This window comes from Crinia signifera, chromosome 4 (genome assembly GCF_055691185.1).
Source record: "Crinia signifera chromosome 4, ASM5569118v1, whole genome shotgun sequence".
Taxonomy (NCBI): domain Eukaryota; kingdom Metazoa; phylum Chordata; class Amphibia; order Anura; family Myobatrachidae; genus Crinia; species Crinia signifera.
Window position 1 is genome coordinate 300,863,655 of NC_139220.1, and position 26,667 is coordinate 300,890,321.

The 26,667-nt window shown below is 45.8% G+C and overlaps 2 protein-coding genes across 12 annotated transcripts in view; one reads left to right on the top strand and one right to left on the bottom strand.

The window, feature by feature from the left end:
• DNASE2 (deoxyribonuclease 2, lysosomal) overlaps positions 1-26,667 on the top strand; it is a 56,239-nt gene that overhangs the window by 9,633 nt on the left and 19,939 nt on the right. For 2 of the 8 annotated variants that reach the window (XM_083185240.1, XM_083185243.1), the window contains exons 2-4: positions 163-284; positions 21,941-22,120; positions 23,364-23,458. In XM_083185240.1, coding sequence (XP_083041366.1) covers positions 23,452-23,458 — 7 coding nt within the window. In that variant the 5' untranslated portion in view covers positions 163-284; positions 21,941-22,120; positions 23,364-23,451. Of the gene's footprint in view, positions 1-162; positions 285-21,940; positions 22,121-23,363; positions 23,459-26,122; positions 26,284-26,667 lie in introns of those variants that run through there. The other 6 variants (XM_083185244.1, XM_083185245.1, XM_083185241.1 and 3 more) reach the window with 5 other exon arrangements.
• LOC146075720 (tetraspanin-1-like) lies at positions 5,690-26,196 on the bottom strand. 4 transcript variants are annotated; one of them, XM_083185248.1, is made up of 9 exons: positions 26,062-26,196; positions 23,321-23,444; positions 21,911-22,108; positions 14,363-14,437; positions 12,310-12,417; positions 10,280-10,432; positions 8,179-8,262; positions 6,974-7,049; positions 5,690-6,091 (listed from the first exon to the last, which is right to left on the bottom strand). In XM_083185248.1, the coding sequence occupies exons 2-8, from the start codon at positions 23,411-23,413 to the stop codon at positions 6,990-6,992; spliced, it is 771 nt and encodes a 256-aa protein (XP_083041374.1). In that variant the 5' UTR covers positions 23,414-23,444; positions 26,062-26,196; the 3' UTR covers positions 5,690-6,091; positions 6,974-6,989. The 4 variants fall into 4 exon arrangements, with proteins under 4 accessions (XP_083041374.1, XP_083041373.1, XP_083041376.1 ...); XM_083185247.1 differs by having other exon boundaries at positions 25,999-26,074; XM_083185250.1 differs by lacking the exon at positions 21,911-22,108 and having other exon boundaries at positions 25,999-26,074.

The following is a 26,667-nucleotide window of genomic DNA, read 5'->3' on the forward strand; positions in this document are numbered from 1 at the left end:
GAATGTTGCTGAAGAAGAGCAGCGGAGGACCTATCTATATAGAAGCATTAGGGCGTTGCTCAATGCAGCAAATGGGAAAGAGTTCTAACATAGCAATATAATGTGGAAGGAAGGGTAGTAAAATATAACCCCTTTTAAGAGGCTTTTTTTTTTTTTAAGCAGAATTTACAGCAATTACATACAGCTACACCATACAACAGAGTCCGGTGATACACATGGAAATAGACCAATCAAAAGAATGGAGACCTTGAAAACTAACCCTTTACTGAGAGCAGGAGTGTAAGGTGGGTACTTTCCTATTTTGCGCTCACATATAACGTGTTTTACAACAGATTGGGACTGCATGTCTTCTACTCTTATGCCTGGTACACACCAGGACGACTCGGGCCCAATCCCCTCAAATCTAGATCCAATTCCGACCAATTGGATGTAGATTGTGTGGTGATTGGGCCCTTTTCTGTCCTGGTGTGGACCGATACTGATCCGATGCGCGGTCCCGTGGGTCGGTCGGTCGCTATTCAGATCCTACCTGCTGCAGGTAGGATCTGAATAACGACCATACACCCGGGTGTGGGTCGCCATCGGATCGGACCCGCTCACGGTGCACATCGTGAGCGGGTCGTGCCCCCCCCGCATCATCGTGAGCGGGTCTGAAGAAACACTGTGCATCGTGAGCGGGTCGTCGTGGTGTGTACCCCACATTACCAATAACAGAAATATTGCTGGGTGGTTACAAATATTCAGCTCTCTGCACTTGTACGATCCATGTAGCTGTTTTAAGGAAGGTAGGATGCAGAAAACAGGTAGGGAGACAGCTGACATAACCGGATGTCAGCTGCCCGCCCAATTTCCTGGTGGTCCTTACATATGCGTGCGCCTTCACCATCATTCGATGGCTGGCTACCATCGAAAGATGGGGAGGTTCCCACTGGCATGCGAATTGCGAATGGATGTTCATGTAATACATCCATTTGCAATCCTTGCGAACGAATACCGTTTGCAAATGGGTGGCGCCAGCAAACCATTCACAAGGCTGGGTTAGGGTGACTCACAAGGATGCAAATTCGCACCCGAGCAAGCCAATCACAATAAGGTATTATGTATCTTTAAAACACACATGTACCTGCTAACAAAGGTGTTATATCTGAGGTATGGAGATCAGACTACTTAGCTTGTTCTCCAATGACTAGCATGCACAGGATTCAGGAGCAAGTTGAGCAGCGACAAGTTGAACACCTCCTGCTGAACAGCCTGAATGCTGGAGCCCATGAAAGTCACCTTTTGAGACTACTCGGCTTTGCTTAGAAACTTACAGTTAAAATTAATATAAATAGCGTTGACTTCAGAATGTAGACCCAAGTGCGCCCTCTGGTGTTGAAAGTATGCTGTTGAAAGCATCTGAAGTAAGTGGTACTGTATGTCTTGTATCTCTACATAGTAAAAAATAAAGTCCACAGTGGGCTCCTGATTGTGCAGGCTAATCTCAAGAACCCCAAGATGGAATTTATTTATTTATTACATTTTAATAAGAATACAACATGGACAAATATTTTCAAAAACAGAATAATGATTATAACAGACTGGTCCCTAAAAGATGTATAACCGCCATCTACAGAGTTCAATATATCTTCCATTTCCATATAGAAATCTATTTTATTTAACCAAATCCTCAATGGCGCTTTAAGTAGGAGCCTAACTGAATGCATTTTACCCTAATTTAGCATTTATGGGCTTCCCTGGTAGTCAAACTAGAGATGTCAGGAGTGACATTGCAATCTACATACAAATATAAAGCCCCTGTGAGTCGGGATCCCCCCTGTCGGATCACCAGCAGTCGGGATACTGACTGTCGGGATCCCCACTGTTGGAGCGTCATCCGGCACCCCTTCAGTAATGAACGACACAAGAGTGAAGAGGAACCCGAGGAAACATCTTGATGGAGATTGAGCGATCAATTGAAATCACCAGGATCACCCTAAGCAAATCAATCTCATCCAGTATCCTGTCAATAAAGGGCAATTGACCGTCGGGGCAAAGTTGGTTAAAGATAACCGTTTATAGGTAGGTATCTACCTGCTTCCAATCTATGTACTGCAACATTCATCACAAGCAAGTGTTTTGCAAACAAATACCCATTCCCTTGGACTTTGATTGCGGGTAGTTACAGTAATAAGCAGTAGGATAGAATTGAAGAAGTTGTGGGGAAGATAAAGAATGACGGAAGTGTGTTTCGTGATGAAGTAAAATGTCAGGAGCGGAGCGTATTAGCCCTTTTATCTGGGATAAAAAGCATTCATAGAAATTACCTTGCCATGGCAAGAGTGGATTAAGGAATCTGTCTGGTACAGTAGTCTGGATCCGAAAAAACAGAAATGAAGTAGTAAATAGGGAAGATGAAAAAGAAATAAAAAGACAAGAGAGAAACAAGGACCAGAAAAGGAAACAAAAAGAGAACAGATAAATATAATGAAACAACAGATCGGTGGAAATATAAAAAAAAACACTTCCGGACCTTAAGGGAACATCGGAAAACCCAGTAATGGAAAAAATACCGCAGTATGGGGCACACGGGGTTAGTGGCCTCATCATCTGAAAAACGTTAATAAAAATCATGGCAAAAATAGTACTAAACAGTGCTATTCAAATAACAATAGAATCTAATTATGGCTACTAAACAAAACAAGAAAAACAAAGAACTATAGGCAATAAAGGGCTTTGATGAAATTCGTAATACACTATCAAATCTTTATCAATCAAATGTTATTAAGAAATGTTATAAAAATCCTATAGGGGTATAGGGGGCCTGACACCACCTACACCCTTGATGGCTAACCTTGACACTCCTGCTGTTGTTGAACTACACATATCAGCATGCTCTACATCAGATTTAGCATGGCCAAAATAGCTAAACTGAAGCAGAGCATGCTGGGATGTGTAGTTTAAAAACATCTGGAGTGTCAAGGTTAGCCATCAAGGACCTATACAGTAGGTCATTAAATGCAGAATCAAAAACAGATCAGCAAAAACATAATCAAAGGACTATAAGAGGCAACATAACAGGCTAGAGTCAAGTAGGGTCAGATGCTCACTGCGCTTCTTTTTAGGGTTCTGGACCTGTTGCCACCTATCCCTCCTGGGTAGGCTAGAGGACATAGGTGTGGGGAGAGTAAAAGCTTGCAAAATGGGAAGATCTATTTTTTCTAATTTAAGCGAAGAACATAAGTCCAGAAGGTCAGCTGGTGTTTGGATGGTCAGAAGCTTGCCAGCATGGAATACTTGGAGAACAGAAAACCTCATCTATACTTGAGGTTTTTGTGATAAAGTGCATCTGTCAGAGGCTTCAGCAATCTCCACTGTTGTAGCGTATGACATGAGAAATCCTGTTAAATCTGTACATGCGTGCCATTGAATTCAACTCCCTCTAGGTCACAAACTTTCCATAGGATGTCCTTTTTTTGTGAGAAGTAGTGAAATCAGCAGACAAGATCTCTTGGGCGATCAGTCTCTGGACCTTTTGGTCAGAGAGCTCTATGACCGCAATCAAATTCAATAGGATCCAGTTCAAGAATCTCTCCAAAGATCTTAGTGAGGGCATCAATAAGGCCAGATGGAAGGACCTCTTCTGGTAGTCCCCAGACCCGAATGTTATTTTGATCATCCCTGTTGTCCAAGTCTACCAGTCTGGTTTGCATGGCCTTCATGTCGAGGGAATGTTGAGAGACTGTTTCACAAAGGCATGTTAACTGAACATCCACCGATTCAGACCCTTCGTCTAGGGTGGCAACGAGGGCATCTAAATGTTTGACATTAGGTTGTACAGCAGAGATCTGGGCCTGAAGAGAATCCAGTAGACAAGACTCAAGAGCCTTCATGTCTTGTTTAGATGGTAGTGACCGGACATGTGTCAGGATTTTCCCAATTTCACTCTGTAGCTGAGACATCTGAGCATGTAGATCACTGGAGGGGAGCGATTGAGTCATGATGGTGGAGGCTGGAGGAACAGACGCAGGCGGCGCAAAAGATGTATATGCTGACTGTGGGATAGACAAATAGGAATGTAGATTTGGTTGAGAGACACTGTTGCATGAACCTCGGACATTCTGCTTTTGCCAGTCTTTTTTGTCTGCCCATTAAGACAGTGCAAGTGAGTAAGAGCTATTAAGGTTAATAGCACTGTTGAGAGAGAGGATGACAAGGGTCATATTCCCCCGTAAGTAAGACAGCATGATGGACAAAGGACAGCTACATGGATTCACTAAGTGCCAGGGCTCTCTACATTACATAGTGTGCCTGCATTAAGAAGAGATAAAAGAAAGTTATTGTCCAGGGATAAGGCTAGCCCACAGTGGAGAAGTAAACTCGGTAGTCCACTTAGTGTGCTGGAGAAAGTGCACTGATGGGTGGTGGGTGAGGAAAGATAAGTGTCTCCACAAAAGTAGAGAGAGGTTTGATCACTAATAATAATGGGATCCACAGAGCCACATGCAGTTTTACCACTCTGTAGCGTCAGGAAATATGCAGCAGGTGCGAGAGTATACAATTTAATATTGTTATTGTATGCCACGCTCCACCTCCCCTTCCCAAATTCTATAGAGCTTCCACAGTTTCCCCAATTCAATAGAGCTCGTGTTGTTGAACGTCTAGGTGTATGAAAAATGTATCCATGACAAAAGTAGCCGAGCAGTGAAGATTATGTTGAAGCCAGTCCAAAAAACAACGACCAGCTGGGCATTTTCTCGGCCTATGCTGTCTAAACAATTAACCCTTTGAGTGCCAAGTGAATTTGTCAAGATATGTGTGAAAATTGGCAAGCAAAATTTTGTATTCATTATAATGACCTGTAATGTCTACTTTATAAAGTTTTTATTTGAATTTATATAACAAATGCGAGCGACGCTGGCATTTTAATGGATGTTTTGCATATCTCTCACAGAGATGTTGGCACTCAAAGGTTAAAGATATATCACAACTATATTTCATACTATGTAGAGATTGATACATATTATTGCCACTAGCTGGGGACTTAGGGTTAGGCTGTGGGGGGAGAAGTTAGGGTTAGGTTGCGTGGAGGGTTACAGTTAGGCACTTAGAAAGGGATTAGGATTAGGCTGCGGGGCAGGGGGTGGAGGTTTAGGCAGACGGTAGGAAGGTTAGGGTTAGGTACTTACGAGGAGGTTTAGCGTTGGGCTTTGAGGAGAGAAGGTTAGGGTACGGGGGTGCAGGGGGGGAAGGTAAGTATACTTACTGAACCCCTGTCAAGATTCACACTATCAGGATGCCGGCGTCTGTATTTTGACAACCGGCATCCTGTCTGCCGGTCATCCAAATATGTATCCCATATTATCTGGTTTCTATAAATTGTGTTTATTGATAGAAAGATCAGTTTTGCCTATTTAATGTATGTGAAAAACTATTCATTTTCCTCAAACTAATCTTATAAAACCTGTCATCAGAATTTAAAAATTGCTCCTGTGTGACGACGGGGTGGGTTGCTAGTAGTAGAATAATATGTTCCAGTGAAGTAGGGGATAATTATACCATTCCACATTTGTTTCTATAACAACTTTACGTCTTCCTCTCATTACTGCACACCAGCCAAACATTCATTCTGTCAATGTTCATATCATAATTGCTGCAATTACAGCTACAGTACCTACTATATTTTATACACAAAAGAATAGCTCAGTGCCAGAGTATAAAACATCCAGTACTATATGTATTACATTTTATATAAAACTATAACTCTAAGAACATTCAGTTATACTTAAATTTACATTTAAGTGTTCTCCCTCAAGAACTGGGATAAGCATAAATAAACTCCATGTAAGAACACTAACAGTAAACAACATCAAATACAAATACAACGTACAAATAAAATGTTAACATAATGTAATATAAAAACTGCATTTTACACATGTAATACATCTGTGCTTATTGGCTGATCTTCTGCAAGTGAGGTGCTGCCATGTTGAACGGTGCTACCGGGACATCGGGCACTGGATGGTGGAGCAGAAGGGTAACATCTCCCAGTTGGTACATTGCATTATCCCAGTTTGACATACAACACCAAGGCAACAATAAGGGATGACATCTGAAATGACAAACGTGAGATTTGTAGCTTTATCTGATAATACACAACATACAGATGTATCTTGGCTCCAACTGTGGCACATGTGTGGCCGTATCTCGACCGCGGCTAGCCATGACTGCCATTCTATGGATAGCGGGCCCGTATGCGATGCACAAGCATGGCTGCGGGTTCGCTAGTCACATCCAATGACCCAGTGATTGCTTTGGCTAGCAGCATAGATGAGCAAAGACTCATCTGTAAGTCAATATTGTAACAGATAAATGTATACTTGTCTGTCAGCCTCACCCCTTAGATAGTTTGTTCTTATGTGCAGGGCCCTATCCATCACTTATACCATCATCTCCTCCCAGCTGCCAACAAGGGCACCTAACCTGGGTTCTACCTCCCTGCTGCTTATTTGGGTATGATGAATGCTGATGCAGCAATCTGTATAAACCTTGTCCATGTTCTGTGATGGTCTGCACTGTAGGAGAGTGAGTTCCTGAGGGCGGGAAGCAGCATGGGAAAAGTCTTGGTTGCGAGAGTGGGAAGAAAAGGAGAAAAGGCATCAGTCAGAGGGAGAACAGAGAAGGTGAGAGGGAGTATGAGATGAGTTTGGAATGATAGGAAAGGGAGGAACATACTTGGTGACTCCCATATAGGAGAGTCCCAAAGGTACTGTAAGCAATCATGTGTGAAGTGCAGGGGTGCCGCACTGCAATATAATCATCATGGCTCCGTACCACTGTTCAGAACCATTTATATTGCTGCATTCTATAGCAGGGATGGGCCACAATGATGTCATTCAGAGTGAGTTGCCTGCGAGAAACTGGCCACTCCATTGGGAGCATGTGACTCTCCTGGACATCCTGGAAAAGTACAGTAGATAAGCTCGGGGCTTACCGATTGGGGCGCTTTTTTAACTGAAGGTATGGAGCTGAACCTGGATTCTGTAGGGAAAGTGGAGCCAGTGAAGATGCTGAAAAAGAGGTTGAGTGAGAGCGACCAGTTGTTACCTGAGAGGTAAAAGTCCGTTAGCTATAAGAGATGCATACTTTGACCTTTTGTATCCAATCAAACTGTACTTGGATTCAGGTCTATGCACTTTTGGTTATACGCCAAGAAATTGCAGCGGAAATGCTGGGAATGACACACAGAGTGATGCGAAACGTCAGAATTCAACTACAAATGTGTATCGTGAATGAGGGCCACCATGCAGACAATGTCATCTTCAAAACCAATTGAAAATGAAATGTATTCCTTGCACTTTAGATTATGGACCCAATTCAGTCCTGATCACTGGGCTGCGAGTGTTCAGAGCCTAGTGATCAGGAATACGCCACCACGCGCATTCGTAATCCCGCCCATGCGCACGGCTGCAAATGCATTTGTAGACATGCACACAGGGGAAAATCCATTTGTTTTTCTTTATCTTTGCAAACACCCCCCCCCCCCCCCCCCAGATAGTTGTTCTTTTTTTTACAATCCCACCCCTCTAGAATCCAGCCCATTCACTGCACTGTATAATACCCCTTTTACACCATAAATCACAGACCCGACCCAGCATTTGGAACAAGGATCCAAGCCGGGTCGGATCTGGGGTTTACACCATTTACACTGCGGTGCCCACCCGCAGTGTAGACGGAGGTGGCGCTTGGAGATGACATTATCTCCAAGCGCCGGAACCACGGTCATCCCTGCCGGGACTGTTGATCACCATGCTGGGGGCAGCCCAGCACCAAGGTAAGCTGCTGGGCTGCCCCCAGCCCCTGTGAACCCCCCCAACCATCGTCCGGGAGGTGAATGGATGCCACACACAGGCACGTACCTGTTTACACCACCCTCTACCCAGGTCCTAGCCGTGTTAGGTAAAGGTGTAAAGGGACACTGCATGACCCATTTACACCGCCGCTGACCCAGGTTTTTGCGGCAGTTTAAAAGGGGTAGCCCCCTCTATAAAATTGTTTCCACACTGCCAAGAGGCTAAGACTATAAATAAACCTTTAATTCCTGCTTAAATATAAAGACATCCAGGATTACTAGGAAGATATATAAATCCATAAAACTTTTGCATGGTAAAAATAAGATGGAATATTTTAAATATTTACCTCAAAAACAGATATGGCGGCTGCTGCTATCCCTATAGCCGCACTGTGCTTCTTTACCGCATGTAATATTGCCATGAAACAGCCCTGCGTGCCGAAAGATAATCAGAATGAATTGCTGCTGTATCTAGAGGGAAGCATTTGTGTTATGTTTGATGCGGCATACTGTACGAGGACGTCTCCATATTAGACTTCTCTGAGGTGTATATTACTATAGAGGGAATCCAGAGGCTTCTGTGCTCTGTATTCTCGTTTGCCCCACTTCCATCGCTGGTAGAGTTGGGAGGTATGGTTACAATAATAATAATATACACAGGCACACTGTGCCAATAAAATACATCAAATATATTAAATTTAACAATTTTTTTGTGTTGGGAGAGATGCATCAAGCCACAACACTACAACGCTAGGACCTGATTCAGATCCCCTCGCTAAGTAGCGGGCGCTGAAGTCATGTGATGTCAACGTGCAGGCTTCGACGCGCCTGCATTCCCATGGGACAGGCCCCTGCCCGCCCCGGCTCTAGGTGGAAGCACTTGCGTATTGGCGGCCATGTGCATGAGCAGACCCGCAACATCGGTCCCTGAACCGAACTCTTTAAATAGCGAGTAAACCTGAATCACCCCCCGAATCATCTTAGGAACAGTGAAGACACTGGGTAGTAACACCATACTAAAGGTCTCATTTATTAACAAGTGTATGATGGATGGTGCTCCAGCCAATCAGCTCACAACTGTCATGTGCTCAGCCCCTGTCATGTGGTTGGGAGCTGATTGGCTGGAGCATCATTTATAATACACAATGAGTTTTATCATTCGTAGGTTGTTGATAAGTCGGCCCCTTTGTTCCTGTTTTTTTTATCTGCTACTGTATGTCACATTGGGGGAAAGAGACACATTAACCCTTTGAGTGCCAGGTGAATTTGTCAAAATAGGTGTGGAAATTGCCAAGCAAACCTTTTTGTAAACCCCTTTGAGCGCCAACGTTGCTGTGAGAGAACTTCAAAATATCCGCTAAAAATGCCAGCGTCGCTCACAGCGACTGTTCTATTTTTGGGTGCTTTAAGCCGTGAGCGACGCTGGCATATTTAGCGGATATTTTGAGGACTGCTCACAGCAATGTTGGCGCTCAGAGGGTTCATGTCATTTCATTTATCGAATTATTTACTAAATGAGACCGGTCTGCAGATCTGTGCTGCAGTGTTATATACTGGGGATGTTTCAGGTTTGTATAACAGGTCCATCTACCCATGGCTGTAGTGAGGTTATGGGGATCATTACACAATAAGCCAATCTGTGGCCGTGGGCCTTGCTTTCTCGTGGTCCGTGGTGTTCATGGGGGGGAACTTTACAACATACTTGCCTACTTTTGAACTCTCCTCTCCGGGAGAAGCCCGGAGAGGAGACTGACAGCATCACTTCTGGGGGCGGGGCCTGATGTAGATGTCATCAAGCCCCGCCTCCAGCACAGGAAATCCCCCCCTGATTTGCGGGACCTCGAGGAGGGGACGGGACTACATGGTGTGATTTGCATATTTAGCCCCGCCCCCACCCTGCGAAAAGCCACAAATTGCGGTAATTCAAGGAGGCGGCCAGGCAGATTGCGGAGGGTGAGGGAGAATCCTGGAGGATTGCCCACCTTTCCGGGGGGTCAGGAGGGGGACCTGATTTTCGGGATCCTCCCGGCCAATCCGGGAGGGTAGGCAACCCTGCTTTACAACACCCCACAGAAAATATGAGATGCTCATCTTTGCAGCACGCTGTATGACTCCGGCATTCACCCAATGGAACTAGCACAATGTACATTCTGACCCGCAGCCGTGACATTTTGGTGGCCAGGTATGTTAAAAATGGATGCAAAAAAATCTCTACAAAAAAAAAAAAAATGAAAACTTATATGTATAGAGAGGTTACTTCATACATTCCCAATATGGATAGATCCCACTGTAGCACAGGCACACCAGGATACATTTACTAAGATGGGAGTTCTATCGAAGATGGGATGGTGCCCATAGCAACCAATACTATCTATTATCTTCTATCAGTTCAGAGTAAATGCCCTGCACAGACTTCAGCACATCCTCGTACACCTGGCCCACACTTGCCTCTGTGTAGATAACTGTGTCGGATGCATTAGAGCCGTCGCACTCTCTCAGCGTGGCATTTCTGCAGCAGCTCCTGGGGTACTTCCAATCTGTTTTGGCTGTGAACGTGGAGTTGGTGAAGTCGCTGTAACCAAAGAATCCGCAGCAGTTGAACTTAAAAAAAAAAAAGAAAATTAAGAAATAATATTAGAATAATGTCCAAACGGGGTTAATGCCTGCGGGCGCTGTTTGGGGGCCATAGTGATGCCATATTTTTGGGAGCATGCACAAAATATAGCAATGGCTATGGCAGAGTCTTAGCTATCATGTGCTCCTGCAGCATATTTCCAAAGATATCACCATAGGCGTGCGCAGCCTATTTTATTCGTTTGTGCGCAATTGGAGGGGCATGTCTATCGCCGCCTACTGGGCGTGTCTATCACCGCCTACTGGGCGTGTCTATCACCGCCTACTGGGCGTGGCTATCACTGCCTACTGGGCATCACTGCTAACCAGCACATACTTTTTCTACTGTGCGATGGGATGCACGTGGGAGCTCGCATGTATGGGCACCTTTAGTCCACCAAGCAGTACGTTTGTTACAATACATTCCCCCCTTCCCTAACAGATGGCTGCAGCAGACACTGAGTCCTACCCACCACAGTATAATCAGTCAGTACTAGTACTGTACAGTACTCCATGTGCATGTCAGTTTCAAATGTATTACTTTACAATTTAATTGCTATTGTTTTCCTCACCAAGCAGCAAGAAAATACCTAACTTAGCTTGCTTCATCCTAGGAGGAACACCGGCTGTCTGGCTGCGGCTCACACTGGATCCTGCTCAGCTTGGCTATCACTACCTGCCTGCCTGAGGTCGAGGAGGTGGTGCTGAGAGTCCGCTGTTGACAGTGACTCCTGTGGCGCACATGCAGCTGGCTCTGAGGCAGCAGGGGGAGGGGAGCATGGGTGGGAGGTCGGATACGCGCTGTGACGTCACTGCGTTGTGCGCGCGTTGTGTCTATAGAGGCGGGGCTGGGAGTTGACTTGAAGGGAGCCCAGCCAGCGCTTCAGGTCCACCCGCCGCAGCAGCAACACCCAGCCGCATGATATTTTTGTAGTGTAGGCTGGAGACCGGCGGCGGCAGGCAAGTAATGCAGTCCTGACCACCGCCGGCCACTGGGTGCTGTTGCTGTGAATTTTGCATGCAATTGTGTTGGGGGTGCTGGCAGGCATTAGGAGGTGCCTGTGCACCTCCGGCACCCCCCGTGCGCACGCCTATGGATATCACTGGAAAGATGGCGTTGCTGGCAGAATACATAGATTGTAAGCTTATATAAGCGGAACCCTCTCCCCTTTGTCTTCTCTACATAATTATGCTCATTGCAATGATGTGTATATATATATATATATATATATATATATATATATATATATATATATATATATATATATATATATATATATATATATATATATATATATATATATATTGTGGCAGAGTCACCATTCCCCCACATGAAAGTAATGTGGAGGATCCAGACCAGGTTTTGTTAGCAGTAGCAGAATTCCAGGTGCAATCAGCAGCCCCTGGGATGTCCTGATTTAAGGCTTCCAATGACATTGTCTGCTTGCTCTCGATGGCGGACTATCTACCCGAGTGATAGGCTGGAGGTGTGGGTTAGACTAGGGACCATTGCAGCCTTTTAGGAGTCTGCTATGCCAACATAATATTAATAAGGGGACCCCACACCCTGAACCCATTAACACAACTACTGATTAGTTATATTGTACTTCCCACATAACAAGTTATATCAGCTGCTATCTGTTTACATGTGCACCAAATAAGCCTCTGTTTCCAGTTTGCCTCTACATGTGAATGGTCAGATAGGGTGGACTGGACTAACGGACCTCTAGGACCAACATAATTTCTGCTGACATAACCACACACACAGACAGACAGACATGCTTGCAAAATAAAAATCATCTATTGTTGGGACAATCGCACCCAATCTACTGTACCTGCATTTTGACTGAAGTACCAAAACTCACCTTATCCATGACAGCATTCCAGGCCTCCTCTAACAGCCCTTTGCCACCGCTGTGGTAGTAGGACTCCTTCAGGGATTTCACAGCTTTGTCTTTTAGGACACTCTCAGCCTGATAAGCAGGAAATCTTGTTACAGCCATATACTAAAACGATTCGGACAATACTTGTTTGGTGTCATGTGGATTATAACATTCGGCTTTAATTTTAACAAGGTTGCGACACTTAACTCTGAGAGGTACAGTGCTATAGAGTAGCCAAACTAAAAATAATGAGATGATGATTATTATTACATTTTATTTGTAAGGTGTCATAAGTGGTTTGGCAGCTCCATTGCAGAGTTGAATGCAAGCCATCCATAACGGCACCAGCACTGAATGCACCGTGAACCCTACGCAGTACTGTGACTGCCTCTATACATACGCTTGGTTTAATACCTTCCAGCATTATCCGCGCACACTTGCAGACAGCCTACCCTTAGGACCTTATTATGGTCCACACGCAAAGCTGCAAATTTCGCAGCTTTGCGTGTGGTGCAAATGCCCAACGCCGCTCGCGCAAACGGCCTCCCTTCTACCACACAGAGCTCCCCCGCACGCGTGCGAATGAATGCTTAGCATAAACGTCCATTCGCAGCTTGTGTGCCTGTTGCCGCCACCCCACACACCCCTCCCGCACTGCTAGGTACAAACGGGATGGCAGTTCGCCATGCCCAATCACACCAATCGCCTGCACGTGCGCATAACGGTATATGCGCAGTCGCACGCCATCGCTCCCCTGTGCGTTTAGTGGCGCCCTGCTAATACAGCCCAGCCCATTCGGCTCCGCTCTCCAGAATGCTCAGGGGAAGCCCCCCCCCCAAAAAAAAAGAAGTGAGTAGGGTGGGATAGGGCCACCTGGCCCACCCCACCCATATTCATCAGCCTACAAACATTCATGAAGTGATGCCGAGGCCCGTCCACATTCAAAGTGCCCCCTTTCTCCCCAGGGCCCTGCCCTGCCGTGATCATGGAGGGACCACTAGTACAGTAGACCCTGCCATGGCTACACAGCATATAATACCTCTGGTGCTGCCCATGTCGAGACACTTCAACAACATTTTCCAGGGCTACTTTCAGTTCCCAATCTGCCCCAGGTGGAACGTTCTGTTTAATCTCCCTCTGTTATTTCACTTCTGCATTCTTGTGTACCGGCTGCATTCGCTGCAGGGTTCCATGGTCACACTTCTAGATGTACTGTACTTGCTGTGTAATATAAGCCTCAGAAAACTTTATATAGGATTCTATGTAACTTTATTTTTAGTTTTCATTTACTCTTGTTTTGCCTAGAGGAATGATTTATAAATAACAGTATAAAAAAAATTATTTTCTGTAGGAAATAATACGATTTTATAATAATGTTATTAAATCGGATTGCTAAAGTCACCATTCAGTAGACTACCATTCTTTCCAGCTCTCTCACCGAAAAGGGAGATGTCTCATTAATCTCGCACAGTCCTTACAATGATTGGTTGGTAAGACCACTTTATCACTCTAGAAGATCCGATATACCTCCCCATATATCCTTTATCTTCTCATACCCCTTTCACACAGGAAGCTATACTGTATCTCTGGTTTTTGCACGTGAACACGCATCAACCCGGGATTTCTGCAAGTGTGAGAGGAAAAAAGCAGGCACAAAGAGGCGCCAATGCTTTTTCTGGCCCAGGGCACCAAAAAGTCGAGTTACGGCTCTGCCTGTCACAAACCAGGAGAAACACCATCCTGGGTGGCAGAATGCATGCACTTCCACCTAGAACCTTGATGGCTAACCTTGACACTCCAGATGTTGTTGAACTACACATCCCAGCATGCGCTGCATCAGATTTACCATGGCCAAATAGCAAAACTGAAGCAGAGCATGCTGGGATGTGTAGTTCAACAACAGCTGGAGTGTCAAGGTTAGCCATCAAGGACCTAGAACCATGTGTACAGGCAGAAATGTAGGTGCATTTGCTCTGTGGTTTCCCACTTTGAAGGGCTTGGAAATAACCTTGAATGAACAAGTACTAACACTCACCATATCAGAGAAAGCCAAAACCACAACAGCTGCTATAATCTCGGAGATGCAGAGTACCAGCATGATCAGCGAAAACTGCACAGAAACAACACACATTTACACAGTTAAAACAAGTTTAAGGAAATTACTTTATACAATAACACCAGAAAGTATGGTGTCCCTTATATATATAAAAAATCTAGGATTCCATACTTGGTCCCATACTCACAGCTGTTGGCCTTCAAACCACATTTGGCTTGCACATGGCGTACATTTAAAAAAATTGCTGCCACTTCTTTGGATTGGTTGCTAATCCACAATCCATGATTGGCTGGTACTTGTTTCCTAGCACGGCGCCACCGAATTGAATTGAAATCGGGTAGCAAAAATCAGGTCGAACGCATCGCATGAAATCAAATCGCATGCGATGCGATTGACCCGACCGACCTGATTTTTACATTGGAACCAATGTTACTGTAAATGGTCCCTAAGACCCGATTTTACATGGGCCCCAATGTTAAATGCCCCACAGACCCCATTTTTCATTGTATGCCCCCCCATTGTTAACGCCACGATCAACGTCAACCCGAAGCGTGGCGAGCGCAGCGCGTGCAGCGAGCCCACGAGGGGACGAGCATTACTTCAGGCGTATTACGCATCTGCTCGCCACGCTTCGCGCTCGCCACACTATATAAATTCAACTCCACGCCGACGTGGATAGTGGGGTTCTGAAAAGGTTGGGTTGACGTTGATTGTGGCGTTGCGTTAACAATGGGGGGGGGGGATTTTACATAATTAGCCATCAGGGTGGGTTTACAAATAAAAATCGGGTCTGGGGGGGCATTTAACATTGGGTCCAATGTAAAATCGGGTCTCAGGGACCATTTTTACATTGGGTCCAATGTAAAACTCGGGTCGGTAGCGTCGGTCGCATCGCATGCCATTGTAATGGCATGCGATGCGACCGATTTTCAAAGTGCGTTAAGAACGTCTTTAAAGCCCGAAAATCGGGTCGGTCGGGTCCCATCGCATACCTTAAGTTAAGGTATGCGATGGGACCCCACAGGCACCGTGCTAGGAAACAAGTACCGATTGGCTTGTGGCGGGTGCCAAGATCAAGCAGTTACTGAGAGGAGTAGTGGGCGAGAGGGAAGCAGTTAGTGAGAGGTGCAAGGGGTGAGAGGGAAACAGTTATTGAAGGGTGCAGAGGTTGAAAGAGGAATCAGTTAGTGAGAGGTGCAAGGGGTGAGGGATGGAATTGAGAAGAGAAGTGCAGGGTGGTGAGAGAGGAAAAGGTTAGTGAGATGTGCAGGGAGGGAAGAAGGCAGTGAGGGGTGGTGCTTGTTAAATTTTCATACGCTTGCTTCTAAATTCCCACTTTGAGCACTGATAATATCTATATGGAGCAATAGGCGTCCCCCAGAAAGTATTAACCAGGATATTTTACCACCTTTGATGTTGTATAAAAATGTGACTGTTCCCCTGATTTACATGGCTCTGCAAACATATACTAAGGGCAGTATTTAATGAGAATAATTCTCCGTGCATGGCGAGAGATTTTTTCTCTCGCCATGCACTCGCCCTGTTCCGGAGGGCTCGCTGCCACTCCTGCTCCCACTATACAATGTGGTTAAGACTTACCGCCACTCGCGGCGAGTCTTAACCCCTACAGCGGACGAGCGTCCGCGGCAGGGAGCTGGCAGGGAGCCGGGGGACGGTGGCAGCCAGGGAGATTAAAGTCTCCCTGGCTGCCCCAGAACATATGTGGAGGGGAGGAGGGCTCCCCAGCACAAGCTGCCCCCCCCCCCTATAGCCAGCGGGGGACCGTGTATTCACTGCACCCGATCGTGCATATGTAATGATCGGATGCAGTGAATATATGAATATCTAATGAGCGGCTCGAGAGCTCCGGCCCCCTGCTGGCTGCTCTGTGTAAAAATATTTTTTTTTTTTTATTTTTTTTTTTTTTATTAAATATATATTCATGTGCTATAAGCACATGAATAAAAATAACATGCCCCTTCACAGAAAAAAAATCCTGATTTTTTGACACCAAAATTAAAAAAAAAAACCTTTTAGTTTAAAAGTTCACATTCCAGTTCTCCATGAAAAGATGGAGAATTGCTACACGGAGAGACACGGCGAAAATCACTTAAAAAGACGGCGAAAATATCACATTGAATAGGGTGGTTCACTTTTGGAGAGCAAAATGCTCCTTCCAACGTGAAAATAGCACAAACTCGCCATAAAACAAGGCAAATTTTTCTCATTGACTACTGGCCTAAATCATTAATACTTCAGAATATACGCTGTGTCCATTTCTTGCGGACAACAAGACAATGGGTGAAATTTAATAGGATGAGAAATTCAGAAAGTGAGAGATTTGGTAAGAAATCTCCAGTTTTTTTAAAGCGGCAATCATTTACACTTCATAATCAAACACTTTTGCCGTGTAAGTGATTGCCGCTTTAAAAAAACTGGAGATTTCTTACCAAATCTCTCACTTTCTGAATTTCTCATCCTATTAAATTTCACCCAATGTCTTTCTGCAAAAGTAAATCACAATTTTGCATTTTTGCACAGAATTGATCTAGACCATTGTTGCAGAAATCTCATGCCATCTATTCACAAATGTTTTGTGAAAGCATATGACCAATTAACGGCTACATAGCAACTGATAAAAAAAAGTGATCCATGAGATCTCAAATACATGACATACAGTATCCTCGGAGTAGATTAATCTGAACTCATATCTTTTATTTCACTATTTACTTCCTTGTTTCCCTATCATTGGCTGCATCCATAATTCTTTTGTCCAGGGACAGATGCAGAATGAGTCAGACATGTTCCAAGCCTTGTACTGCATACAATTTGTTCCTGAGTTACCTTGAAGAGCTCCTACATAAGGCCATTGAAAGTAAAAATATACTATTAAAAGCACAGGCAAACCTTGTAGTTGGTCCTTGATTTAACACAGTGTTAGAAGAACACTGATTAATGTCTCAGAACTTATTTCACCGTGGTGTACTATGCACTTGGGGCTGAATTCAATGTCACATTATTAACATTTTGTTTTTCGAAATGTATGTTTACTCAGCTAATGGTTAAGGATCACAAATGGTATAAGGCTTTGTATCCTTTGCTCATGACAACAGAAGGATTGTAGCTTTGTAGGTCCTCCAAAATGCTTCCCAAGGTTAATGTAATCCTGAAAACAGCCTGTTTCATGAAAGTGCCGGGAGGCCAACCACCACAGAAGCTTGGTGAGCAACAGCTACAGCTACTTCTGCAGTTAAAAATACAATGGATTTGCTGATAAGGAAATGTTCTCTTGTCCTATAGTCCAGGTGCCAATACAGGGAATACATACGGATGACCGGCGAATAAAGTACCTGCGGTCAGAATCTCGCCACCGGCATCAGATCGCCAAGATACTGGCGGTCAGAATCTCGCCTCCGGCATCCTGAAAGAGAGAATCCCTCTTAAGTATACTCACCTTCCCCCTGCCCTCCCCTAATCCTCCATCCCCACAGCGGGATACATACAAATGACCAGCAGTCAGAATACCGATGCCGGGATCAATTAAGGAGAGAATCCCAACAGGGGAAAGGTAAGTATATTTACCTTCCCCCTGTCCCCCCCCCCCCTTATTCTAACCCACCCTTCCCACAGTTACTCACTGTTTGGCATCCCGGATGCCTCCGGTGTGGGTGGCTGGGCATCTTTGGAAGCAGCCACTTACAGTGGCATGACCTCATCTGCTTAGCCACCCCGCTACATGCAAGGAACATCTATTGAAATCCACACCCACTGAAATCTGTTCTGAGTCTTTGTGCGTTAACAATTGGGATGCATTTTCTGTGTGACTCTGATGTGTGTGCGCAGAAGATAAAAGTATTGCCCATTTGAGTGAATATTGTTATAGCGCACTACTCTTAATGAGGCACATGGTGTTAAGCGACCTACCTTCAACGTCTGTCCTTATAGAAAGATAAATACTGGCTTGTGAGGTGTCATCCTGTATATCTCTCTCTTTGTTGTTGTCAGAGATCCTATTAACTCAACCTTCTGAGTTGGAATCAATAAGATTCCCTGCTTAGCATCAGCAAATAACGGCGGATAGAAACATTTTCTTGGTGCTTGGTTGTATCTTTATTATAGTGCTGTGACTCTTCAGGTAACTCTTCATATGCTGATATCGCATATAATACAGATGTTTTACAGAGGTATGGACGGTAAGGTTATCGGAACATTGGTCGTACATCAGGTGTACTATCAAACCTCTGCTTATGCTGTAAGGATGGGTATCATAAATAAGATGCTGGAACCTCTTCAGCTGTGTGCGAATTTGCAGTAGCTGATTATGGAACACCCAGAAAACAGTCCTGACACACCTGCATTTTTCTAGCCATCCCCATTACCTTCCCGAAACACTGATGTCACAGTGGCAAAACATTGCTCCACTGAATCATTGTGCGGAACTCTAAATCAAGCCGAATGTTTCTGTACATGCGTCCCGATGGCCGAAGGCTGTCTCTGTGCATGCGTCCCGATGGCCGAAGGCTGTCTCTGTGCATGCGTCCTGATGGCCGAAGGCTGTCTCTGTGCATGCGTCCCGATGACCGAAGGCTGTCTCTGTGCATGCGTTCCGATGGCCGAAGGCTGTCTCTGTGCATGCGTCCCGATGGCCGAAAGCTGTCTCTGTGCATGCGTCCCGATGGCTGAATGCTGTCTCTGTGCATGCGTCCCGATGTCCGAAGGCTGTCTCTGTGCGTGCGTCCCGATGGCCGAAGGCTGTCTCTGTGCGTGCATCCCGATGGCCGAAAGCTGTCTCTGTGCATGCGTCCCGATGGCCGAAGGCTGTCTCTGTGCATGCGTCCCGATGGCTGAATGCTGTCTCTGTGCATGCGTCCCGATGGCCGAAGGCTGTCTCTGTGCATGCATCCCGATGGCCAAAGGCTGTCTCTGTGCGTGCGTCCCGATGGCTGAATGCTGTCTCTGTGCATGCGTCCCGATGGCCGAAGGCTGTCTCTGGGCATGCGTCCCGATGGCCGAAGGCTGTCTCTGTGCATGCCTCCCGATGGCCGTACGCTGTCTCTGTGCATGCATCCCGATGGCTGAACGCTGTCTCTGTGCATGCGTCCCAATGGCCGAACGCTGTCTCTGTGCATGCATCCCGATGGCCGAAGGCTGACTCAGTGCATGGGTCCCGATGGCCGAAGGCTGACTCAGTGCATGGGTCCCGATGGCCGAACGCTGTCTCTGTGCATGCGTCCCAATGGCCGAACGCTGTCTCTGTGCATGCATCCCGATGGCTGAATGCTGTCTCTGTGCATGCGTCCCGATGGCCGAAGGCTGTCTCTGTGCATGCATCCCGATGGCCGAAGGCTGTCTCTGTGCGTGCGTCCCGATGGCCGAAGGCTGTCTCTGTGCGTGCGTCCCGATGGCCGAAAGCTGTCTCTGTGCGTGCGTCCCGATGGCCGAAAGCTGTCTCTGTGCATGCGTCCCGATGGCTGAATGCTGTCTCTGTGCATGCGTCCCGATGGCCGAAGGCTGTCTCTGTGCATGCGTCCCGATGGCCGAAGGCTGTCTCTGTGCATGCCTCCCGATGGCCGAACGCTGTCTCTGTGCATGCGTCCCGATGGCTGAACGCTGTCTCTGTGCATGCGTCCCAATGGCCGAACGCTGTCTCTGTGCATGCATCCCGATGGCTGAAGGCTGTCTCTGTGCATGCGTCCTGATGGCCGAAGGCTGACTCAGTGCATGGGTCCCGATGGCCGAAGGTTGTCTCTGTGCATGCCTCCCCAATGGCCGAAGGCTGTCTCTGTGCATGTGTCCTGATGGCCGAAGGCTGTCTCTGTGCATGCCTCCCGATGGCCGAAGGCTGTCTCTGTTCAAGCGTCCCGATGGCCGAAGGCTGTCTCTGTGCAAGCGTCCCGATGGCCGAAGGCTGTCTCTGTGCATGCGTCCCGATGGCCGAAGGCTGTCTCTGTGCATGCGTCCTGATGGTCACCACACAGAGACAAAGATTCATGCTGTTTTGATGGGTGTTGCTGTTTGGTAACTGGGAAGGGGTGGTGACAAGATGTGAGCATGTCAGTAACTGCACTGCATCTAAAGACATATAGGCCCTTATTCTGATTGCGGACGGACAGCCGATGGTTGGTTTTTGCGCATGTGCAGAGGCGTATCTGCGCATGTGCGAACGCCTCACACGTACGAACACGGCGTGAGTTCCGTGCAGAAAATGATCATACAGAACCATCTGAGCAGAGAATGGAGAGGGGCGTGAAGGCAGTTTGGGCTCTTTACCATATGCGTACGTATGGTAATGCGGCCGTGACACACATGTGGGGGGCAGACAGCTGACATAGCCGGATGCCCGCCCATATCCCTAATTTCATACGGAAAAATGTCTGAGTGGTCTGGAGCACTCGGTGCTGTCTGAGCACTCGGTCCATCATTCGATGGTCGGTGACCATCGGAGGATGGGGGAGGTTCCCACAGATGGATGGTTCCCACAGAGGTTCCCACTCGCGGTCCATTCTGTCTGGGTTTTACCGCATTTGGATGGTGTGAGCGATCCGTACGATAGGTGGGGCTAAGAACACTCGGTTCCTGTCCGAAATACGCATCCATCCGATTCAACTAGAATAAGGGCCATAATGCCTGATGGTGTGGTAAATGGTGCATTTATGTATGCACATTGGCAGATTTGCACTGCAGCTGGTGGACATCTCAGTGGGATGCCCATTGGCCACAGCATCAGCATACAGATGCAGTAGTGGCCACATTGTATTTCGGTTTTGTTTCCCTTTAACACTTCGGGAGTTGTATTCTCAAATTGTGTGAAGTCAATTAACTGCTATTTTGTACATATGTGGACAGGATATTCCATATCGGCTTTTTTGCTTGTGTCAACCTTTTGTCAATGTCAACCTTCTGGTGTCGACCTACACTTTGTCGACTCTCATGATCCATACCCACCACTACCATGAAAGTTTGCATACACACTGCACAATGCAAATCGTTGCCGATATAGATAACAATATCGGCGGTGGGTCACCAAAATTGAGCATACACACTGAACGATATCGGTAATCAATATCGTTCAGTGTCGTCAGCGGGAACATGCAGGTTGTTGACTATGTAGCCAAAAATATACTGGTAGGTTAATTGTCTCCCAAAGAAATGAACCCTAGATTGTCTACATGTCGTAGGGAATATAGAGTGTAAGCTCCACTGGGGCAGGGACTGATGTGACTGTTCAAATATTCTCTGTAAATCACTGTGAAATATGTGTGCGCCATATAAGAAACTGTTAATAAATAAATAATAAATAAATTGACCTGCACGTTAAGCAGACAGCGAGGCTTGTTAACAACACGTGGGAGCGCGCACATTTAATGATATTAAGTGGGGGTCTTTTTTTTTCAACATATAAACTAAAATGTACCATTATTATATTGAAATTTTGTTAAATACACGTAGACATAAAAAATGTATAGGTACAGATGTGTTTAAATATAAAAAATGTGCCTCCATGGAAACCATTCAGTTACAACTCACAATTAACAGCATGGATCGTTTCTCCTTAAGGGCTCCGCAGCAACCCAAAAATCCCAGGAAGCATATGATAAATCCTGCTGCAATGCAGAAAAATCCCACATTCAGGAAATATGCAAATTGGATTCCGAGAATCTGCACAAAGGAGCTGCTTCCAAATTTAATCCACAGACCCAGTCCTATGAGTATGCCGCCACACGTCTAGAAGATAAGGTGAAAAGAACATATGTAAGGGAAGGTGAAAGTCAGACACAGCTCTACGCATTTCACCAAGTAGCCAGATCACTTCTGACTTTGGGCCTTATTCTAATCCACTCTTTCTGACAAAATCCTTCTTAGATGGGCAAAACCATGTGCACTGCAGGTGGGGCAGATGTTACTTGTGCAGAGATAATTAGATTTGGGTGGGGTTTTACTTCAAAGTGAGATCTATATTGCAGTGTAAATATAAAGCAGTCAGTATTTACCCTGCACAGAAACAAAATAACTCACCCAAATCTAATTCTCTCTGCACATGTAACATCTGCCCCCCCTGCAGTGCACATGGTTTTGTCCGTCTAAGAAGGATTTTGTCAGAAAGAGTGGATTAGAATAACCCCCTTTACCTGGGCCTACATGGCAAAAAGATGACCTGTAGTGGTTATTTTACGAATAAGATGATCCATTTGCTTATGCCCTGATATTGGATGGATAATGTACAGCATGTTGCCACATGCACTCTTATTTTGATGTGGTGCAGATATTCTGGCCATAGAGATTATTGTTATTTTTATGGGGACGCCTGGCGTTTCATGGGCGGTCCCATGAGAATGATGGGCCTTCCCATGCAAAGTGCCTGATGACGCAGTATACTGCTGTGAGAAATCACAGTAGTCTGTGGCCACCTTTAGGAACAACATGAAATCCAGAAACCCAACACTACTGCTCCGGCTCATTGTTAACAACCCCCTCCCTTGTCCGAACATGTACAGACGAGGGAGGTCCTCGGTAATAATGGCCATGCTGCGACTGCAGCATGGCCTCTGCTACCCCCATTGTTTGCCCGCCGTTGCATTTGCCGATGACGGCACCCCCCGCTAAGAGCAATGGTGGCAGGCAATGGGAGGAGCGGCCACAGTGTTGCCATTGTTAACAAAGACCTCCCTTTTCTGTACATGTTCAGACGAGGGAGGGGTCGTTAACGATGCAAGGAAGCGTTTAATGTGTATGGAGCTTTAGTTATGTTCTGTGTGTACTCCTGGCTTCCTGACATACAATGGAATAAAAAAAAAAATACAGTAGCTCATTGTTATACTAAAATGAGTCATGTAAGAAGTACATATAACACAATGGGCCTCCGGTGTAACCACTGAACTGCCTTTAATCAGTATAGCTTCTATCACAGTAGAATATGACTTATATAACTAGACTCACAAATATCACAGCGTTTATGATGACCATGGTGTATTTCATGCAGCTATAGACATTATGGAGTCTGGAGCCATCAGTTTCATTATCATTATCCATCTTTTACTGAACAACTTGACACCAGCAACACCTACGAAATGAAAGGTAAGTATATACTAATAGGCCTTTTTTCTTATAATTGCTGATTTAGAGAGAATTCCTAACAGTACTAAAATGCAAGAAATATGTTTAATGTATTCATTTGGCATTTTTTTTAAGTTTTAATGTCATGTTTCAAATGGTTAACCCAGTGGTTCCCAAACTGTGCGCCTAGGCTCCCTGGGGTGCCTCGGAGCACTTGCAGGGGTGCCTCGGTTTGGTGGTCCAGAACAGATTCAAATTATTTATGGTCAATGTAATAGGCAAAATCAGTGCTTGTGGCTTCCAGTTTTTAAATATGTGGATAAACAGAAGTGAATTCTGTCCCTCACCACATAACTGGACTTAAGGATGACATATAAGCATATTATTTTCTGAAATTCTCGGTAGAAAACTTTGCCCCTAGGGGTGCCTTAACAAATATTCTGATAATCTAGTGTGCCTTGATGCAAAAAAGTTTGGAAACCACTGCATTAACCAATAGTGCAAATGCGACCATCTACATCCATCTGTCTAAAGCGACAGATCATGGGGCGATATGCAATTTTTTTAAGGTCGGGTGAGTGGCTGAACTCTGCAAAATTAATGATTGAGCCGCGGAAAATCCAGATTGTGCACTTAAACTATTGACTTTTTTTTGCATGTTTCAGCTTGCCGCCCCCTGGGGGTTGGAGCTGAAATGCCGGGACTGGAGCGACATTGGAATTGCTGCTTGGGTGCCCTCTAGTGGCTGCCAGCTTAATAACATTTAAACACATTTAAAAAATGTTCACATTTGGGGCCTATTAATGACTACAGACCTAAAACACATCTGATGTCACTGCTAAGTGCTATACACAGGGCAGGCGACAGGGGGGGTCAAAGGGGACACTCGTACCGGGCCCCAAGCTTGTGAGGGGCCCCAAGGCTCTGAGGGGCTCAGGGGATATAAACATGGCTAGTTTATAAAGGTGCTGCCTGCCCACCTGGCTTCCTGGAAGGAAACTTACATGTATCCCAATCCAGTAACCCCCCCCCCCCCCCTCAGTCTGGTCACCTGTCCGGCTACCAGTGACATCACGCAACAGAGCTAACCATAGGACGAACCAATGCTGCGCTCTCCCATCTGCCCTGCACAATTATATTGCATAGTGAATATTAATTATCATTTTTGTTACTAATAACAAAAACACATTCAATGTTATTAAAATCTGGGTGTGTCGTTGGGGGGCCCCAGAGATATCAGTGTACTGGGCCCCAAGATTTCTGTTGCCGGTCCTGGCTATACACACACGTACAATGCAATTTACATTAACGCTGAGCTTTACAGTATGCTCATAGTGAATAATAAAAGCAAATCAGGCGCAAAAATAAAAAAAATAACTTTAACTGAAGTGTATATGCAGCTCCCAATTGTAATCTGGAGAATTACAAATAATTTAGGAACAAAAGAATAAGAGAAATGATTAATTAATAAACTTTTGCGCTCTCTGAGAGATATTTATCTTATTCTTTTGTTCATAGCGAATAATGCTAGTGTTACTCTTAAGTGTAGTGAATACATATATATATTTTTTTATTTATTAGTACTATTATACCAGCCCATACATGCCTACTCTACCAGAACGGCTGGGAGTTTCCAAAAATTGGGTGGTACTTCTGGCCTACCCTGTGTAAGTGGAAAGTGCATACCTCCCAACTTTGTTAATCCCAAATCAGGACATGCCGCGCCAAAGGCACGTCTGTCCCGAAAAAGGGTGAGGCTAATTAGGCGGGTGGATGCAGCCTCAGAAAAAGGGGCCTGGCCTACCGGTGCAAATTTTTCAGGGAGTGCCCAGAGCTCCCCTAGTGACTGGACCACCCCCTGCAGAGCAGCGGTGACCTCTGGCTACTCCCCCCCTTTCCATACCTCCCAACTTTGTAGCTGCAGTAATAGGGGCACGGCTTATGCAAATGAGCCTCGTCCCCGTTTTCGGCCGGGAATAGACGCGTCTATTCTGTCAAATTGGGGGGCTCCCAACTGCCCCCCCCGCAGCGGGACACCTCCGGCCGCAGGTGGGACAGCGGGACAGGACCCGATAATCGGGACTGTCCCGCTGAAATCGTGAGTGTTGGGAGGTATGCCTTTCCTCACAGGACACTGATATAGTGGAGTGGGTGGAGCCAAAATAAGACGAAAGTGCTGTCACTCAAGCCCATCTCTGCAGCCACCACATCCTTGTATACGCCGATTGCCATACCTCATCCCAGATAAGGGGGCAGCAAAGTCACAAGTATTGGTTCAGCCCATTAGTTTGTCATAGAAGAGATGTTGTCCATAGCAACCAACCAGATTATACTTATCATTTACTTTGCACTTTCTATAAGATAATAGTTAGAATCTGATTGGTTAATATGGCCAGCATCCTCACTGTAATAAACATACATCACAGTACCTAAAAAGACATTTACAGAGGGGGGTTAAGAATTGTCATTAATTAATGATTAACTAAATTTAACTTGTATGAAGAAAACCACACTATATACGTGTTCCTGCTGGCTCCTAGTGTATGTAATATATTAGTTACATTAATATATGAGTAAATGTTCGCCAGCACGAACGGCGACGGCCACGTCAGTCACCACGGTACCTGCAAAAGAGCGGGAAGGGGAAAGACGCACTGCGCATGCGCGCAGTTGGCGCGCCCGTGCCCGTACGGAATCTGTTCACGCATGCGCACAAAATGAGGGAACTCAGGGAAGCGGCGGCGGGGTTCTGCGAATGCGCATCTGGATTGTCCGGGACGCGCCGCGCGGCCGGTCAGGTGCAGTGGTTAGCGCTGAGTATGTGATGGACGGCGTGGTGTTTCTGTGTAAGGTTGCGTGTGTGGCACGCAAGCGTTCCTACGTTAGCACCGTCTGCAATGTAATGCAAATGTGCAGGGCAACTTGGTTTAATTGGAATATTGGTTTAAACTTTGCGTGCATGCTGCAGTTATTTCTTTGTTGTAGCCATGTGGGCAAATTACAGGGGACTTCTTATCCAAACGGTGGGGGGGATTCCAGTTCCCCGGAACCCCCTGCTGCACAGCAAATGCTTGTTTGTATCAGTCTGACTCTGTGCTGCACAGCCAGTATCTTTTACAAGCTCAGGTCCTGAATCAGAGGCATACTGTATGCAAGGTTCTGTGATCGGCTGCAGCGTCCATGGACACCGCATCGGATCAGTTTTTGCACAAACACTCAGGTGTTTGTTT

Coding starts and splice junctions, on each gene's coding strand:
- LOC146075720 (XM_083185248.1), bottom strand. CDS start 23,413: ATGGATAATGATAATGAAACTGATGGCTCCAGACTCCATAATGTCTAT. Junction 12,418..14,362: donor TTTTGGCTTTCTCTGATATG/GTGAGTGTTAGT, acceptor CCTGCTTATCAG/GCTGAGAGTGTCCTAAAAGA. Junction 10,433..12,309: donor GGAATGCTGTCATGGATAAG/GTGAGTTTTGGT, acceptor TTTTTTTTTAAG/TTCAACTGCTGCGGATTCTT.